Raw genomic sequence first — 19,553 nt, 5'->3', positions numbered from 1 at the left:
CCGACAGGAGCATGACAACACCTAAGCAACCCAGGCCAAACCCAAACAGCTAAGTAAATTAACCTTTGCATGGGGAAGGTTGGGAAGTTTGTGATGCCAGAGCATAAGTCCCTGGTGAAGCCTGTTCCTTATACACACGCCACACAGCGCTGCAGTCCTTAGCTCCTCTCAAGGGTGACTTGACTTTTGAGTGGGTGTGTAGCAATGCCTTTATTAAACTTTTGTCTCACGAATCAGTGATAATTTATAAAAAATAGGTATTGGTATACACACATTAAAGCTTTTTAATGTGTGTTAGCCATTAAAGTATAATTACATTTTTGACTTTTTTTAATTATTGGTTTTTCGTGAATGTATATTTAAAGATTGGGTGCTTGTAAATGTCTCCTACTTATGCATTGAAAACTGGGCTCCTTTCTGACAGAATCATAATTAAAAAGAAGGATTACTTAAAATACCACTTAATCATTGTGTCACTGAAGGATTTAGCTCTCATTAATTAGATGTTAATAAATAGTCATAAACAAAAAAGGGCTGTTTGAGATCCAGAATTATGATCAGGAGAATAATGGGTCTTCAGACTAGGTGCTGGCTCTCTTTTATTCAGTATTAAATTGAGCGTGAAATTAGTGATGTTGTACTAATCCTTTGAGTTTTTTGTCATTGCCAATACCTGCAAGAGGAAACACACGAGAACTTTCGGAAGGGGAGATGTAAAACCTGCTCTTGAAGGATGAGGAAATGATACTTGGTTGAACATCCAAGAAGGCGGCTGAAGTTCCCTTAACCCAGAGGCCTCCAACCTTGGCAACTTTAAGACTTGTGGACTTCAATTCCCAGAATTCTCCAGCGAGCATAGCTTAGCGTAGCTGGCTGGAGAATTCTGGGAGTTGAAGTCCACAAGTCTTAAAGTTGCCAGGTTTGGGGACTCCTGCCTTAAGCAGTCGCATCCTTCCTGGTTAATTCCAGCACTCTCCGGGAGTCTTTCAAGGTCATATTTGGAATCCTGGAAAGACTTGGCTTTGGCCCCTGGAACTTCCCAAATGTTGCTACCAACGTGGAATATAATGTGACTTTAAACCAGTCCTGTGTCTTTTGGGGGAGGGCAACCCTGCCAGGTGAGCATTTTGGTCCCAAACTGTCATCCAGATCGTGGTTGTCTCAAAGGTGCTTTTTCAAGGGGCAATGGGACTTTCTGGTTTTTCTTTGAAGACATTTCGCTTCTCATCCAAGAAGCTTCTTCAGCTCTGACTGGGTGTTGGGGAAGGGAAGGATTTATGCTCCTTGCAGACAGCTGGTCATTTGCATCCTTTTAGTGAGTCTTTGAGGCCACTTGGAGGTTTATCTGTGTCTTCAGGGTCACCTGAGCGATGCAAATGGGTGTGGAACCTTCATGGCTGCAGGATATTTCTTTGCCTTGTGTCCTTTCCCTTTTGAAGGCAGGTGCAGACTATTGGGGATGAATCTGTGTTGTCTGCATCTCAAATGGAAGTGCAAACAGTTCCTGCAGTCTGCAATTTTTCTGTAAATCCATTGATACCCCCCGCACCATTCGAAGTGTGTTCAGCTTAAAGTGCATAGCTAAAAGTCTATGGAGATTCTCCGTCCTCCAGGTCTTGTTTGTCCCAAAGGTGCTTTTTCAAGAGGCAACTGGATTTTCTTGTCTTTTCTTTGAAGACATTTCGCTTCTCCTCCAAGAAGCTTCTTCAGCTCTGACTGGATGGTGGGGAATGGAAGGATTTATACACCTTGCAGACAGCTGGTCGTTTGCATCCTTTTAGACAGTTGTTGAGGCTACTTGGAGCTCTATCTGTGTTCTCAGGGACACCTGAGCGATGCAAATGGGTGTGGAGCTCCCAAACAGACTGCTTTAAGCCAGCCTTCCCCAACCTTACTGTTTAGTCCAGGGGTCACCAGCCTTTTGGACCTCAGGGACCACCAAACTCATAATTTTAAATCCCAGGGATCACGAACCGGTTCTGTGGGCATGACCTAATTTGTGGGTGTGGCTTGGTGGTCATGTGACTGGCTGGACATGGCTTGTATGTAAATATTATAAATATTTATATAAACATTGAATTTTTTATAAAAAAGAGCAACTTTTACCCAAAAGCAGGCAAAGCAGGTAGGCAGATTGAGTTGCTCACAGAATCACAGATTCATTCAGAGATCTATCTATCTGCCATCCACTAGCTCACTGTCACATAAAATTTGCTAGCAAGCAAACTCACAAAATTAACTCACAACATACCATGTATGTAAATATTGAATTTTTTTTGTAAAAAAGAGCAGTTTTTATCCAAAATCAGGCAAAGCTGGCAGGCTGATTGAGTTGCTCACAGAATCATTCAGTGAACTATCTATCTGCCATCGGCTAGCTCAGTCTGTCACATAAAATTTGCTTTCCGTTAGTCTGCACTGAATAATAGAACCTTCAGTCCTAAGGGAGGTTCAGCTGTGCTTAAAAGAAGAGCCCAAGATCTAAAGATTAGCTAAAAAGCAAGAAATCCAATCGTTTCCTGCTTCCTAGCTAATCTAAATTTCCCAGCACAGCAGAACAGATGATGGTCGGAAAAAGGAAAAATAGCAACTTACCAAGCAAGTTTGCCGGGTAAGGAGTGAGTGGGAGGGGAGGGCTGAGCACAGCCTGGATTAATTGCTTTGGGGGAGTGCTCTGGGGGTGAGATTTCTCTGCGGCCCACCGAAATTCTCTTGCGGCCCACCGGTTGGCGACCACTGGTCTAGTCTACATCCCCTTATCTGTATGAATGAATGGCCTCCCAGCTCCAGAAAAATGGTGGGTTCACTTCTGGTAAGCTTGTCCTTGGTTGTTCATTTTGCCTCTTGACACACAATTGTTCACTTAGATTGGAGGGATTCTCCCCTACCACCATTTTTTCTTGCAAGGTCAGATGTCCAACATCAATTTACTCCTGTGTTTTTCAACCTCAACAACTTTAAGAGGTGTGGATTTCAATTCCCAGAATTCCCCAGCCAGCACGAGGGAATTGACATCCTCACATCTTAAAAGTATATAAGATTGAGAAACCCTGAATTGACTCCTAAATGCTAGGAACTCTCCTTCTCCACCTTCTCTGTCCCACATCTAATTGTTGGATACTCTCCAGAGGAGGGGAGATAGGTTCCTTCCTCCCTGAAAAATTAGAATAGCAATCAAAACCATCCATATTTTGGCTTGTTTTATGAAATGTTAGAGGTTTTTTTTAAAAAAAAATGTTTTGTTTTATCCCATTCCTTCCTTATTTTGTTTTTAATTGCACATTAATTATGGCCAGAAAACTCTATGTGTTTCTGAAGAAAAAAATATTTATAAACACCTTTAAAAAAGCCAATAACCCACCTGCTTTGCTAACCTATCTGTTTAGAGAGGAAATAGGGTGATGCACAGAAAATTCAATCTTCCCATATTGGGTTGGGGACGATGGGACCTGTAATGCAACGTGTCTGGAGGGCACCAGAAGCAGCCTTCATTCACCACATCAGCTATATGTTATTTGATGGGGTTTTATTTGCAGCTCAGATCAGCCAAAAGATTTGTAATTCTCTGGTATACAATTAAAATGCCAATTATGGTTTAGCCAGCTCTCTCTGCTCTTTAACCTGAAACGATCTGTTGTTTTTCTTCCCTGTAAATCACCAGTGATGAATGTTGTTGGATGTGCTTTATTTTCCTTTTAATTTATGAACCATGAGCTGCCTTTATAGGGTTTTTTGGGTTTTTTTGGAGGGCATCTGCCGATTTCCTAATTAAGCTTTGTTAGCATCTATCACGGCAGCTGTGCAGTCTTAGAAAGGAAAGAAAATGGATTTAATTTGTACAAGGCTGGATGTATATGTTCAGGGATAATTCCCCAACTTTGGCCTGCAGAGACATGATATCACTGATCTCCTAAATGTGTTTTAAGGCAGGGAACACAGCCTGGCATCTTCTTCCCTCCTCCTTCCCTCTTTTCCGAGGAACAGTACTAACTAACTGTTGTTGGATGAAGGTGGGATTGACAAACGATCCAGGTTGCCAGAGCAGCTTGGAAATAAAGACTCATTGTAACAGATTGCGAGTCCGTTATTGACAAGCATCCATTAAATGCAAAAGTACGCAATGTGATTTATGTCATTTGCACCAATTTACATTTGCATAATGCTGTCAGTTCTTAATGCGATTTGCCTCATTTGGATGCAGATCAGTTCACTGACTGTATGTCATTTACATGAGAATGCACATGATGCACATGATGCAGTTGGTCAGAGAAATTTGGTCCGTTGGAGGTGAAGACCACTGAATCAGTGGTCAATTAAGAAAGAAAGAGCATCCCAACTTGACCAATTGGGAAAGAAAGACTCCTGGCCCCCTGATTAGCCAAAAGGATACTTTACTAAAGCCAAAGTGGTTACAGAAGAGGCAAAGTGGGATCTGAGATTTTCCGGTGCAAAAGATACAACTTTCCCTTGTTCCCGGCCAACCCCCTGGTTGTCAGTCAGTGTCCAATTGGATGTTAACAGATTGCTTGTGAAATGTTCCCTGTCTCCCGACATTCATGGCTCCACATTCCTTTAGTGTGACCTTGAGACGGCCGGTGCTGGATGGGATGGCTTGGTTTTGATTCCTCCCTGTGTTCCTTCCCCCACTGCTCCCCCCCCCCTTACTGATGTCAGGCCATCAGCTTAGCAGAATGGCAGCCATGACAGTTTCCCTGTAACAGAATCTTAATAGCCTTGGACTCCTTAGAACCAAGGAGAAATTTCCTGACAGTTAGAGCAATTAATCAGTGGAACAACTTGCCTCCAGAAATTGTAAATGCTCCAACACTGGAAGTTTTTAAAAAGATGCTGGATAACCATTTGTCTGAAATGGTATAGGGTTTCCTGCCTAAGCAGGGGGTTGGACTAGAAGATCTCCACAGCCCCCTTCCAACTCTGTCATTCTATTTTATGCTCTGCCATGCTATTATCTCTCCTTGCTAAGATCCCGCTGTAATGCCACAGAGCAATTTTTTTTGCTTGCTGATCAGTGGGTTTTCTGTGACGAGCCGAGTCCCCCATAAAAGGCATTTGTGAACATACTGTACATGCATTCCAACTGTGCTCCAGTGCAGAAGCAGGTCCTCCTGATAAGGAAGGGGGAATGCCCATTGAAAGCAATAAGGCAGCGTGATTTATTGCCTAGGAGGCAAGCAGGAAAATGGCCACCCCTTCTGTTTGTTTTTATGTTGGACTGCAGTTGTATTTGCCATATAAACATTGAAAGAGTCTTTAGAAATGATTTTGATTTACCATCAGTGATCATTCTGAACATTCCAGTCTTCAAAAAAAAAAAGTAATGCTTCACGTGACTGCCTGGTTTTGAAGCTCTGTGTTGTCTGCTCCCATCCTTGCTAAGAGCTTAACTTGTAGACACACTAACTCTAAATTGATCCCTGGTGTATCCCCCCCCCCACTGCGATATTCTTCCCATTTCCTCCCCATTATCCAGTTTAGGCCATTTATTATATAATCAAGTGCTTTTCAGGTTGGACTGCATCTCGGAAGCACAGGTGAAATATATACTTTGTCTTCCTGCCACAATCATTTCCAAGAAAATGATTAAGAGTCAGATGCAGACCCCAGATGAAAGCCTAATCAACAAGACTTCAGTATTTGTTGCAGTATATTTGTTTTTTAAAAAATCCCACCTTTTCTTTAGAACTCAGAGATTTAAATGGCAGCCTCTCTTCCTTTGAGGCCTGTCGAAAAACCGCTCTGCCTCCTAGCAGTGTTTCTCAATTTGGGCTGCTTGAAGATATGTGGACTTCAACTCCCAGAATTTCCCAGCCAGCATAGCATAGTTCAAATAGCCGAGGTTGAGAAACGCAGTCCTAGTGAATTTCTATGGTTGAAGGTTCCTTTGAACTTGGATTTCTCCAAACCTGGTCCAACGCTATAACTCCCACACCATGTATTTCTGTCTCGAGACTGGGAAAGTTTGGGTATATCTAGTTTTATGTGCAACTGGTGTGGATCTTAATGCAGTTACTACAGGCTAACTCACTGCTCACTTGGTCCGGACCAGCTCAAGGTTGACTCAGCCTTTTATCCTTCCAAGGTGGGTAAAATGAGGACCCAGATTGTTGGGGGGAAATAGGCTGACTTTGTAAACCACTTAGAGAGGGCTGTAAAGCCCTGTAAAGTGGTATATAAGTAAGTGCTATTGCTATCTCCCTCCCTCCCTCCCTCCCTCCCTCCCTCCCTCCCTCCCTCCCTCCCTTCCTTCCTTCCTTCCTTCCTTCCTTCCTTCCTTCCTTCCTTCCTTCCTTCCTTCCTTCCTTCCTGTTAGAATGCAGTATTGCAGGCTAACTCTCATGGTTCAATTCTCCATGAGTTCAATTCTCACCAGGCTCAAGGCTGACTCAGCCTTCCATCCTTCCAAGAATGGGAAAACGAGGACCCAGATTATTCGGGGCCAGAGGCTGACTCTGTAAACCGCTGAGAGGGGCCTGGAAAGCACTGTGAGGCGGCGTATAAGTCTAAGCGCTATTGCTACTGCTATTAAATGTGCTCCTAAAAGCTTCCCTGGTAGTAGCTGCTGTTGAAGGACAGCCGTGAATGTCTCTGGGAAAAAACCCCCGAATGGCTCCATTACCACTCCTATGTTAATGAAACGATTTTAATATTACAATAAATGAGGTTTCCCCCCCACAATCCTTCCTGTATTAAAGGGAATTGGATTGTTATTAGAGCATATTTCACGAAGACAGAAAGGAGCTCTAATATGTGCTTGACTCTTAAAGCAGTTAATCCTGTATTAATTGTACTTGGGATCCATCTGTCCTTGTCGGCTGGCAAAGCATTCATCACTCAAAAGAAGGCTGGAGCGTCTCTGAAGGTGGAAGAGCTCCCCCTGCAGGACGTCTCTGGTACCAGCCGAGATTTATTTATTTATTTATTTGATTTTATATTGCTGCCTATTCGCCCATGACGACTCAAGGCGGCTTACACAATGTAAAATCATATTTAAAACAAAAAAATAATAAAAATAAAAACAATAAGAACTAACAAAAAGAATCAAATAAATTAGTAAAGTACAATAGAACAAAATTTGGGAAAACAAAAAACAAAACAAAACAAAAACCAACTCCCACCCCCCCACCCCGATGACAGCGGATCACACTAGCCATCTGATGGGTTCCATCCCTCTATGGGATCCCCAGGCCCGCTGGCAAAACCAGGTCTTCAGTGCCTTTCGGAGTAGTATTAACGAGGGGGCCATTCTAATCTCTGGGGGAATGATGTTCCAGAGAGATGGAGCCACCACAGAGAAGGCCCTTCTTCTGGGTCCCACCAGGTGTATCTCCCTCAGGGGTGGGACCCGCAGCATTCCCTGCCTCCTTGCTCTAATGGGTCAGGTAGATGTCACTGGCAAGAGATGTTTCCTCAGATCACCTGAGCCATGAAGGGCTTTAAAGTGGACAGCTAGCACCTCGAATTGCACCTGGAAGCAAATTGGCAGCCAATGCAGCTCCTGCGGGAGAGGTGATACGGGTGCACACCAGGGTCTGCATAAAGCCATGCGGGCAGCTGCATTTTGCACCAACTGGAACTTTCGGATGCTCTTCAAGGGCAGGCCCATGTAGAGCGCATTGCAATAATCAAGATGGGAAGTGACCAGGGCATGAGTGACTGTGAGTAGGGACCGCTGATCCAGGAAAGGGTGTAACTGGTGCACAACCCGCAGTTTACTTTCAAGAAGAGACTGGACTGCCACCTGTCAGAAATGGTGTAGGGCAGGGGTGTCCAACCTTGGCAACTTTAAGCCTGGAGGACTTCAACTCCCAGAATTCCCCAGCCAGCTTTGCTGGCTGGGAATTCTGGGAGTTGAAGTCCTCCAGGCTTAAAGTTGCCAAGGTTGGACACCCCTGGTGTAGGGTCTCCTGCTTGGGCGGCAGGGGGTGGGGGGATTGGGCTAGGTGATTTACAAGGTCCCTTCCAACTCTGGTAATCTATTATCTGAAACCGAAAGTGATCTTGTGCAGTCCCGAGACATCCCATGGGAGTGAATGCAAAGGCTCACCATCTAGCGCTCTGAACGTTGGGACAGTTACTAAAACATCTTCTCTGAATGTGACTGGACAATGGGGAGATAACGTGTGTGTGTGTGTGTGTGTGTGTGTGTGTGTGTGTGTGTGTGTGTGTGTGTGTGTAACAGAAAAGGGAATGTTAACTACCGGTAGGGAATCTTTGCACACAAACTCTTTACTTCTGGCTTTGCTACCACAACCATTTGGCTTTTAGTAAAAGTAACCTTTTCCCTACAAATGGAGTCGAGAGTGTTTCTTTCCTAAGAGGCCAGAATCTGCCAGGTCTGACAGTTATTGAAATATGACATATATCTCCCTATCCTCCCATTCTCTAGGGGGAAAATACCTATTGATGCATTAAAGGAAACCACTAATTGGTGTGATTTCCAGGAGGGGAAGATATGCATTTGTTTGCTTTATGATAATGGCTTCAGGCTCCAATAAAGCTCCTGCGTTGGTAATGATATTAGCCAAGTAATCAGTTTGTGGTTGGTTACAGAGGCGGAATTAATTTAAACTCTTCTGTTATTTTTACTGGCTCAGTTTTAGATTTTTGAATTTCTCCATCATATTTTTTCCTCCAGAAGCTTTGTAATGGCAGAATAATAAAAAGTAACTGAGTTGAACTGACGGAGTTACTACTTATTGTGGAATGTGTTGGTTCACTTTCTGCCCAGGAGGTAGAGTTTAGTACTAGCAGAGTTATTTCCTTTTTCACTTCCAACTCTGTGTGTGTGTGTGTGTGTGTGTGTGTGTGTGTGTGTGTGTGTGTGTGTGTGTGTGTGTGTATTAAACATGGTTGATATCTGTTTCCATTCCATGTTCGTTCTGTAGTCCAAACTCAAAAGGGCAACTGAGTTTGTAAATCATACTGAACTATAATTACAGCTTGTTTTGCTTTGGCAAAAAGTGTGAACTTGCTTCTGAATTTGGTCTTTGCAATTGGATGGGTGTGCTAATCTCATTGTGGTTGATTGGGATGCAGGACAAGGCACGGAGTTTTGCCACCTGAAGAGTGTGACTAAGTCTGCTGTGTAAAACTGCCAATGATTGATTTATTTCTGTGCCACTCTATTTCCAAAGGTGCAAAACAACCTAAATAAAGAGGAGGGGAGAAGGGGATGGTCCAAGTGGGAAGGGGCTTCACATCAACCTTAACAAGCCTGGCTTTGGGTTTTAGGGCCCCATGGAAGCAGGGATTTTTGAGAGTGGCGCAGTGGCCTAGAGGTGGAGCTCTCACCTCACAATCAGGAGGCTGTCAGTTCGATCCTAGGTAGAGGCAGAATATATGCAAAATACATGCAAAACTCTGCACTGGCAACAGGAAGGGCATCCAGCCAGTAAACATTCTGCTAGCTCCATTCAGTTGCCCAGACTTTGTCCTGCAAGGGATTACGGGGTCGTTAGAGGATGATGATGATGATGGAAGCAGGGATTTTTCATCCTGCATTCTCAGTGACCAGGTGGTCCTTTCCTTGATTTGTCTTGATTTGAGTTATGCCTGTTCCTGGATCAGGAAATGCCAGTCACAATCATTCATTTATTTTATTTATTTATTTATTTGGTTTGTCAATTGCTTACAAGATAACAGGTATAAGTAAAAACATAGCTATGAATACATGGATACATATAAGAAAAACAAAAGAAACAATAGGACAGGGACGGTAGGCACGTTGGTGCGCTTATGCACGCCCCCTACAGACCTCTTAGGAAAGGGGTGAGGTCAATAGTAGACAGTCTAAGGTTAAAGTTTTTGGGGTTTGGGGAAGAAACCACAGAGTCAGGTAGTGCATTCCAGGCATTGACCCCTCTGTTGCTGAAGTCGTATTTCCTGCAATCAAGTTTGGAGCGGTTAACCTTGAGTTTGTATCTATTGTTTGCTCTTGTATTGTTATGGTTGAAGCTGAAGTGTTCATTGACAGGTATTCATGCCTTGGTCACCTCCCCAGTGGATGACTGCCATGTGCTTTACATGAGGCTGCCCCCTGAAGACCACTAGAAAGCAGCAATTGGTCCAGAATGCATCAGCACAGGCAGTTATGGGTGCACCTCGGTGACCCCATGTGATTCCACTACTCCATGAGCTGCACTGGCTCTCAGGAGGCTTCTAGGTGAGGGTGGTCCCTTCGGGTTATTTGTTCACTGTAAAATCTCAAAAACACCTGCCCAACATAACATTTTGCTCATCAGAAAAGATCCTATCAGATACGTCTGAATTTTTCCCCACTATCATAGCATCTACACTGAAGATGGCTGGTGACTCAGCTAAATACTTCAAGGCCAGCTTTGAAGGCACATGATGTCGGGGCCTTCCTAAATCTGAGCCAAGCAGATGAGGACTTATTCTGCTCCTAGGACCTCATGGTTCTCCAGATGTGCTGGAACTCAACTCCCACGATGTATGGCAAGCAAGAGATACTGGGAGCTGCCATTCCATACTGTCTGAAGACCTATTGGTTGTTTTCCCATGACCTTCTCAGTTTCTGGATGGAAAACTTCCTCCATGTCTCTCTCTATGAAGCCGTGTTCTTATTGCTGTGTATACTTTTAGTACATTTCTATCCTACTTTTTTCTCTTTAAGAGCTGTCATTTCACTCCCTTTTATTTTGCTTTGATCCTACCTGTTCAGTTCTGGGTTCAGATTTTCAGAATTCACAAGAGAGACGGGTTGAACAAGGGCGATCAGAAAAGGAATGGAAGTGAAAAGGAATGGAAGGAAGACAATGAGTTGAGGGAACCCTGAGAAGGGAAGACTTGGGGGGAATAGATTGCACTTTTCAAATATATTGTACTGAAGATGATCAAGATTTGCTCCCCCCTATCCTTCCAGAGCACATCGTAGAAAATGACAACCTGGCTTAAGGAATGGTAGCTTTTGTATTGTTGTTTTAAATAACTAGATCCCTTAGTTTGACAGCAAATGATATTTCCCAGAAAGATGGCGGAATCTCCTTCATTGGAGATCTTTTTTAAAAAAAATAATTTTTATTAAAGTTTTACAAATTTAAAAACAAAACACAAATCATGTTTACAATTTTTGCAATTCATTGTGTAGCATCGGGTTTTCCCATCTTCCATTATTCATATTTACCTTATACATTATACCTTATACACATATCTATTATTCCTGTTATCTATCCAAGCATACAAATTCTCCCAGACCGTATAGAATTTTCTTTTTTCCTTCTCTTGCAACTCCATAGTAAGCTTATTCATTTCCTCACAATCCATCATTTTTTAAATGAACCTATTATCCATGGGATTATCCTCCTTCATTGGAGATCTTTAAGTGGAGGGTAGACAGGGATCTATCCGTGATGCTTATAACTCTAAAGCTGCCTCAGCAGCCCTTCCAATTTGCGATTCACAACAGTGAATCTCCTAATTCAGGGGTGTCAGACTCGATTTCATTGAGGGATGCATCAGAGTTGGGGGGGCGTGGGGGGGGGCATGGTCAGCTTGACGTCCCTCGTGTCGCGGGCGCCTGAGGCAGCCCGAGCGCTTTCCCAGTGAAAACGGGCTCCCAAACTCCGTTTCTGGCTGCGACGGCTCCTGCAACCCCTGGAGCTGGGGAAGGGGTCCTGCGTGCGGCTCTCCCTAGTTCCCTTTTCTCGCTGGCAGAAGCACTGCAGGCCGGTCCTTCCCTGTTTCCAGGGAGGCCCCATGGGCCAGATCTAAGCCCCTCACAGGCCAGATCTGGCCCCCGAGTTTTGAGTTTGATCCCCCTGTCCTAATTTATCCACTTTGGGAGGTAGTTTGTGTCACACAGGAAGCTCCAAGGTCAGGTGAGACCGTGAGCTTTCATCTTGGACTGGAAAAAAAACCAATCTAAGCCTGATATATATTTCGAGGTAATATTTGATGGGTGTGAATGTTATGGTTGGGCTGTGTGTATCTCTCTTTTTAACCAGTGGATGCTATTTTCCCACCCCAGCGTGTGGTAGCAAGTAATTCCATGCACAAATTTTCATGCTGAGAAAGGAGGTTTCTTCTTCCATATATTGCTTCTCAGACGTGCAAAGATGAAATGCTCTCTCTCTTTTTTTTCCCCTTCCCGGGTTCACAAAACCCACTGAACTCTGATCCTGAGCTGACAAAACACAAGAGCCACGTTCACATCACATGCAGTGTCTGAACAGAACCCCTGAAATAAATCCTGTGTTTTGCACAACCTGCTAAGATAATAGCTGGCTTCCCAGAAAATGCTGTGCCAGCAGTGACTTCTGCTTCTGGCCTGGCCTTGGGGGGTGGCGAAGCAGCCCTTTCTCTATTGGGCCTTCTGGGGGGGGGGGTTGGGGGGGGGATTTTGCTTTTAATGCCTAGCTGATGTTTTGGCTTCTGCTATTATAAGTGTCAGGAATTCAAATGGATGAATCCATATAGGTATGAATTAATTGTGGCCTCAGCTTAGGACCACAATTGACCCCAACATTTTGTTACCAAGTGAAACATTTGTTAAATGAATTTTGCCCCATTTTACGACCTTTCTTGCCACGGTTGTTAAATGAATCATTGTAGTTGTTAAATTAGTAATATGGTCGTTGAGTGAATCCGGTTTCCCATGGATCAGTCCACCTGCCACTTCCCAAGTGTCTGAGATTTTTTTCTTCCTGGTGTTGGGGTGTGTGCATGCACCTGTGCGTGCTCTTTTTCTTACAAACTTTGTGTGAGTTAAAATCTGAACGGAGGAGATGGGGAGTTTGTGCTAAAAAAATCCCAAGTAGCAGGAGATAAATTGGGGCTGCCTTTCTTGAGATAGTACTTTGCAGCTTCTGGACAAATGATTAATTCTCTGCTTTCTTGCTTTTCAGCCTGTTCCAGCACTACTGCTACAAGGAAGGAGGCATGCGGCACACTTCCTACACCTGCATCTGTGGCAGGTAAAGCATTGGAGGGTGGGGGCATTGATTTCCCAAAGCGTGGGATTAATGTGGAGCTTGTACACAACAATAGGGAAGCTTTTAAATTAAGTGCAGGTTATTTAACATGCGTAGATCGAATACTTCAGTGAAAAAAAACAAAAGCAAGGAAAGGTTTATGGAGTAAGGCCCATAAAAATGGAAGACCTTGGAGTAGCTGATCCTGGCATGGCCATGCTGAGAGCTGGGTGTCAGGACTCCAAGTAATACAACAAACAGAACTCCTAGGCAGGCAGGATCCTCAAATAGTTTTATTGGACATGTCATATTGGCATAGGCTGGTGAAAACTGATTCTGAAGATTCCCGTGGTTTTCACCTAATTAAAAGTAGAAGCTTTTCCCCTTCCCCAAACAATCGGTCCCATGGTCCAATCAGGTTGCTGTCTGGTTGTCTGGTAACTTCACTTGTCCTTTCTCCAATCACCAGTGAAAATGTCCTTGGTTCCCAGGAGAAAGTATTTTGTTTTGTCTACAAGACCATAGTTATCTCTATTCCCCCCCCCCCATCCCTCCGCTCCAGTGTGGCAACAGTGAAGCCTCCAAATGGCGTTGGGCAGGTCAGCTTCAGGGTTGACATTGGGGCGATCGCTGGCATATTCACTCTACGGCAGAGTTCCCCCAACCTTTTCGGCTTTCCGGGTTGGCGTTGCAGGGGAAAGAGGGGTTGGATCTGCACACGTGGTGGGCCAGTGCGCACCCACAGCTCCATTTGCACGAGTGTTGGGGACATGGCGCCTGACGCTCACACAAACAGAGCACCCCTCCATGCACTTACCCACTGCTCGCATGTTTGGAGATGTGTGCACTCACTCACCACTTCCGTGGCCCGCTTCCAAAAGGCTCAAGGCCCAGTAGTGGGCCAGGGGTTGGGGACCCCTCCTCTAAGGGATACCAGCAAGAATATCCTTAGGCCCAGAATCCAGAAATGTTACCACTTGTGCCTTTTCTATAAATTTTCCAAGTTTTTTTGTCCCCTCCTGTGGTCTGTGGCTATTACAACATACAATTTATTGCATGTGTGTCCAAGTGTGTAGAGATTCTCAGTCGTCCAGGTCAGTGGTGGTATTCTACCGGTTTGGCCCAGTTGTACCGAGCCGGTAGCACCAGTGAGCGGCGGAGACGAAACCGGTTCTCTCTGCCGTTGGGCCCACCCGCCCACCTGGGCTCTCATACTCACCTTTATCCTCTGCTTTTGAAGTGCAGCTGCTTTGCACGGCACAGAAGAGTGCTGCACGGCAGCTGCTAAAGCGACCAGGAGAGTGCAGGATTGCAGGAGGTGAGTCAGAAAGCCTCTGCGCCTGCGCAAAGTGTGCATTTGGAACCGGTGGTAAAAATGTTTGAAACGCACCACTGATCCAGGTCCTGGTTGTCTCAAAAGTGCTTTTGAGGCAACTGGACTTTTTGTTTATTTTCTTTGAAGAGGTTTCACTTCTTATCCAAGAAGCTTCTTCAGCTCTGATTGGATGGTGGGGAAGGGAAGGATTTATACTCCTTGTACACAGCTGGTCATTTGCATCCTTTTAGAGGGTCATTGAGGCCACTTGGAGGTTTATCTGTGTCCTCAGGGTCACCTGAGTGGTGCAAATGGTTCCTGTAGTCTGCCGTTTTTTTCCCTCTGGAAATCCATTCCTACTCCCACATCTGTCAGGCTACAGAACTTTTTCCCATTCAATTAGCAAGAATGAACTTCTGAGAACCAAATGTATCAAAAGGAATCCTTTATTGAGATGAGACAATTCATGTAGGAGTTCAAAGCAGCGTCTGAGTTCCCTCAGGCATACAGGGATACGTAAGGGAGTTTAGAACCCCTCCCCTTATCTTGATGTGTATTTAGAGAAAGAAAAGCCAGTATGTTAATTCCCCTCCCACCCCTTCTGTAGGAACGATCTTTCTCACAGTTTCCCAGGACATACCTAATTTCCCCCCACCCCCTTTTTAGAAGGAACTTTTTCCAGAGATTCCCTGGATATATCTCACTGTGGAATTTTTATGATCTTCTCATCTCCTGGCTGTGCCTCTCGGAGGTGATAGGTTCCGGCCATCTGGCTTTTCTCCCTCCATCGCATCATGTGTGGGTTATACAAATTCGATGTAAGGTTAAATATATTCAGGTTACATCAAGAAAGGATTTCTTCATCAGCCTCCCCCCCCTTTTCTTCTTCCACTGGAGAAATGACAGATACACGGATCTGACAACATCATTTGAAGAATGTTCATCCCAAATTGCATAGCTAAAAGTCTGTAAAGATTCTACGTCATCCAGGTCCTGGTTGTCCCAAAGGTTGCCCACCCTTTGCCACACAGAATAGCCATGGCATTGGGGAGCGGATGAAAACCACCCTGATTTTTGAAAAATGGAGTGGTACTACTACTGGAGTGGCAGGTGGGTGTTGCCACTTCGACACACCCAAAAGTGCCTTTCCAGGAGGCAACAGGACTTTCTGGTTTTTTCTTTGAAGACTTTTCACTTCTCATTCAAGAAGCTTCTTCGGCTCTGACTGGATAGTGGGGAAGAGAAGGATTTATACTCCTTGCAGACAGCTGGTCATTTGCATCCTTTTAGAGGGTCATTGAGGCCACCTGGAGGTTTATCTGTGTCCCCAGGGTCACCTGAGTGGTGTAATGGAAGTATAAATCGTTCCATTCCCCACCCTCCAGTCAGAGCTGAAGAAACTTCTTGGATGAGAAACGAAACATCTTCAAAAGAAAAAACGAGATGGTCCAGTTGTCTCCTGAAAAAGCACTTTTGGGTGTGTTGAAGTGGCAACACCGACCTGCCACTCCAGTAGTAGTTCCACTCCATTGTTCGGAAACCAGAGGTGTTTTTCATCCGCTCCCCCAATGCCATGGCTATTCTGTGTGGCAAAGGGTGGCTAACCTTCGGCTGGCAGAGGGTCCCAATAGCCAAGGCTGTGACGTGGATCAACTGAGCCGGGACTTGCGGATTCTTTTTTCTTGGGCTTTGGCTGAGGTGGGGGTTTGTGAGACTCCCTTTGCGAGGTCAGTTCTCCAAAGCATCTTTTGGGGCTTATGGGGTGTAGGTGTATTTCCGAACTCACAGTGGAACATTTTGGATTTGGTGCTGGGGGTTACGAAAAGACCCTCAGGCACTCAGTTTGTTCGATGAATTGGCCTGGAGCTCTTTCTCTGGGTGTGTTTGGTCAGCATAATTGGCTCTTTGGGGTGGGAGGGTTATTTTTCTAAAATAGCGGGGGGATTCAATGGCACGACAGAAGGCTGTTCATCCACTGAGCAGATTCTGGGGGGGGGGGGCAGAACACCTTTTTAATTGTTGCCATGGCTCCTGGCAGAGAGCTGAGCTGAACTAACTTGTGCCATCATAAAGCTGCTAAGTTGGCTCAATAAAAATAACATCTCGCTGATCAATATTTCCAGCAAGAAGGAAATGGGACTTAAAAAGTCTTCATTAAAAATAAAAGAAGTCATGCTGGCAAAATTAGGGGAAGTGCAGAGATGGCTGAGCAGCCATCAAGCGCTGAAATCCTTTCATGCATATTTAATCTGGGGTTAATTGATTAGCCGAATTCTGTATAAAACATCCTGTTAGTGCAAATTAGAAGTGGGCGGGTTTGCTTGGCCTGCCCTGGCTTGGCTACGCGAGAAGCCGCACTTTCTCTCAAATGATGGGAAACAGCTTGGCTTATTTTAGAGCCAGCCCTACACGAGGAGCTTCCAAGCTTCCTTTGCAACAGCTACTGATCTGGGGGGAGGAGAAGCTGTTTCTCTCGCCCTTCCATCTTTCCAGGGAGAAACAGAGAGAAGGAATGGAATACCGTGTGCCCACCTGTGCCCCCCACCTGATCTTATGGGGCAGTGACGTGCTTCCGCATGTCTCCTCTGCACTCAGCTTTCCCTTGCCTGTCTCTCCCTCCAACATGTTAAAGAATTTGAGAATTGTACCCCCAACTCTCCTGGGTGGGTTGCTGCGATAATGTAAAGATGGGGCAGAAAAAAGCCCTTGTTGGTTTGGGATTGGCCCTGCCACCTGATGGACCAGCTCAGTGAAATGGAAGAGAGAGGCTGGAAGGTGGAAGTGCCCCAAACATTTCTCCTCCGTTGTTTCGGCACTCATTGTGCAGTTGGATGGAATAGAAATTGCTGTCAGAACTGGTTGTAGCAAAAGTCCACCAGCACAAATGGAGTTAAGAAAGCCTTTGCATTATCCTGCCATTTGAAAATGAACATTGAAGCGGACATGGGATTAGGAAAGAGCCCTGGTGGCTCAGTGGTTCGAAGGCAGTATTGCAGCTAATTCTGCCAATTGCCAGCGGTTCAATTCTCACCAGCTCAAGGTTGACTCAGCCTTCCATCCTTCCGAGGTGGGTAAAATGAGGACCCAGATTGTTGGGGACAATAGGCTGACTCTGTAAACCACTTAGAAAAGGCTGTAAACTAGCACTGTAAAGCGCTATATAAGTCTAAATGCTATTGCTAGCCTTCCTTCCTTCCTTCTATCCACCCATCTATCCATGGTGTGCAGTGGTTAGAATGCAGTATTGCAGGCTAATTCTGCTGATTGCCAGCATTTTGATCCTGACCGGCTCAAAGTTGACTCAGCCTTCCAACCTTCCAAGGTCTATAAAATGAGGACCCAGATTGTTGGGGGCCAGAGGCTGACTCTGTAAACCGCTTAGAGAGGGCTGGGAAGCACTGTGAAGCGGTACATAAATCTAAGTGCTATCGCTGTTGCCATTTTGGACCCTGCCTTAAAGGCTGATCATGTTCTTTGGTTGGGTTGGATAGATGAGGAGAGAATGAGATGAGATCAGATCAGGAGGAAGGTGCTGTTGCAAACTCCAGCTGCTGGGCAGATTTGGTCTCTGCAAGACAAGACGAATGAGGACCTCTGAGAAAGAGCATGATTGGAACAAAAGATACCACCAAGGTCAGAGCAGGAATGCTACATGGCTAAACAAAGAAGATCGGCTGGCAAGGGCTTTATATACAGATGCCAAGTCCTGTAGAAATAAAGAAAACCAGAAAACCAGAAGGCAGAGCCCTTTCCCCCTTCTCACTTAATTTATGGTGCAGTAAACAATTTCTGCCTTCTTTGAAAATGTGCCTCTGTGCCCAGTCTTTAGAAAGCTACTGCATGTAGAGAAGCTGGCATGTTGGCACAGGGAAGTCCGCGCACAGGTTGCAGGGCTCCAAAGACGGCTGAGATCATTTATTTCAGACCAGTTGGGCCTTCAGCTGTATGAAAACGGTTGCAATCCTCTGCATGCCCCTTCACCATCAGGCTGCTGGAAATCTATTTATGATGCAGACTGATGCAGTTTTAATTTGCTAATTCATAATTGCTGATTTAAATATTTTATTAGTTGATCAAAAGATGAAATACAGAAATACAAGGAAAAAGGAAGAAAATGGGGAAATATGGGAGGAAAATGGGAAAGAAGAAGAAAAGCATTGACTTCTGATTCTTTCTGGTGCAGTAGAATAAGGTGATAACCTAAAACCTCAGCATTTTGCTTTTAAATAATAATGCAGGTCATTTGCATTCTTTGCATTCCACTTGCGACATCAGTGGAGCCCAAAATTTATGTTGCTAAGTGAAAATTTTGTTACCTGAGTTTTGCCCCATTTTATGACCTTTCTTGCCATAGTTGTTAAATTTTAACACTGTTAAGCTAGTAACCTGGTCGTTAAGTGACTCTGGCTTCCCCATTGACTTGGCTTGTAAAAGATGATCACATGAGTCCAGGACACTGCAGCTGTCGTAAATGTGAGTCAGTTGTCCAGCAGCCGAATGTAACTCACAAGACCATGGGGATGCTGCAGTGGTCATCGGTGTGAAAAATGGCCATGTCCCTTTTTTCAGGTCCCTTTTGAATGGTCACTAAGCGAGCCATTGTAAGTCAAGGACTATCTGTATATACTAGCCATTTCTATAACAACAAAGGTACCTAATCAGCAAAATCCAAAATCAAAGTTTCATCCCCCCCCAAAAAAACAACAACAACATAAAGTCCAAAAGTGGATTCCAAGAATTTCCTAATTCCTAATTAATGATGGTCTTGACACTAGCCAGAGCACTGTGAGTACAGATTGCAGGCCATCAGACATCAGTCTCCTGATGCAGGATCCTACGTAGAATCTGTATGGGATATAGCAGCCCCTCAGAAAAAGGCTTTATAATACCACTCCGTAAAGCCTTAGTAAGGCCACACCTAGAGTACTGCATCCGGTTTTGGTCCCCACACTATAAAAAAGATGTTGAGACTCTAGAAAGAGTGCAGAGAAGAGCAACCAGGATGATTAGGGGACTGGAGGCTAAAACATACGATGAACGGTTGCAAGAACTGGGCTTGGCTAGTCTAGTGAAGAGAAGGACCAGGGGAGACATGACAGCAGTCTTCCAGTATTTGAGGGGCTGCCACAGAGAAGAGGGGGGGAGGGTCAAGCTATTTTCCAAAGCACCCAAAGGCCAGACAAGGAATAATGGATGGAACCTGAGCAAAGAGAGATTCAACCTGGAAATAAGGAGAAATTTCCTGACAGAGCAATCAACCAATAGAACAGAAGTTGCCTTCAGAAGTT

The 19,553-nt window shown here is 44.8% G+C and overlaps 1 protein-coding gene across 1 annotated transcript in view; it reads left to right on the top strand.

The window, feature by feature from the left end:
* The window catches only part of PEPD (peptidase D), a 182,630-nt gene that overhangs the window by 117,867 nt on the left and 45,210 nt on the right, over window positions 1-19,553 (top strand). The window contains exon 10 of the mRNA XM_026680147.2: window positions 12,885-12,953. Within this exon, the coding sequence (XP_026535932.1) occupies window positions 12,885-12,953 (69 nt within the window). The remainder of the gene's footprint in view (window positions 1-12,884; window positions 12,954-19,553) is intronic.

The sequence above is a fragment of the Notechis scutatus genome, chromosome 9 (genome assembly GCF_049901735.1).
Source record: "Notechis scutatus isolate UNSWTSFEM ecotype Mainland chromosome 9, rNotScu1.2, whole genome shotgun sequence".
Lineage (NCBI taxonomy): Eukaryota > Metazoa > Chordata > Lepidosauria > Squamata > Elapidae > Notechis > Notechis scutatus.
Note: the sequence above shows the minus strand (reverse complement) of the source record. Positions and strands in the feature narration are given on the sequence as shown.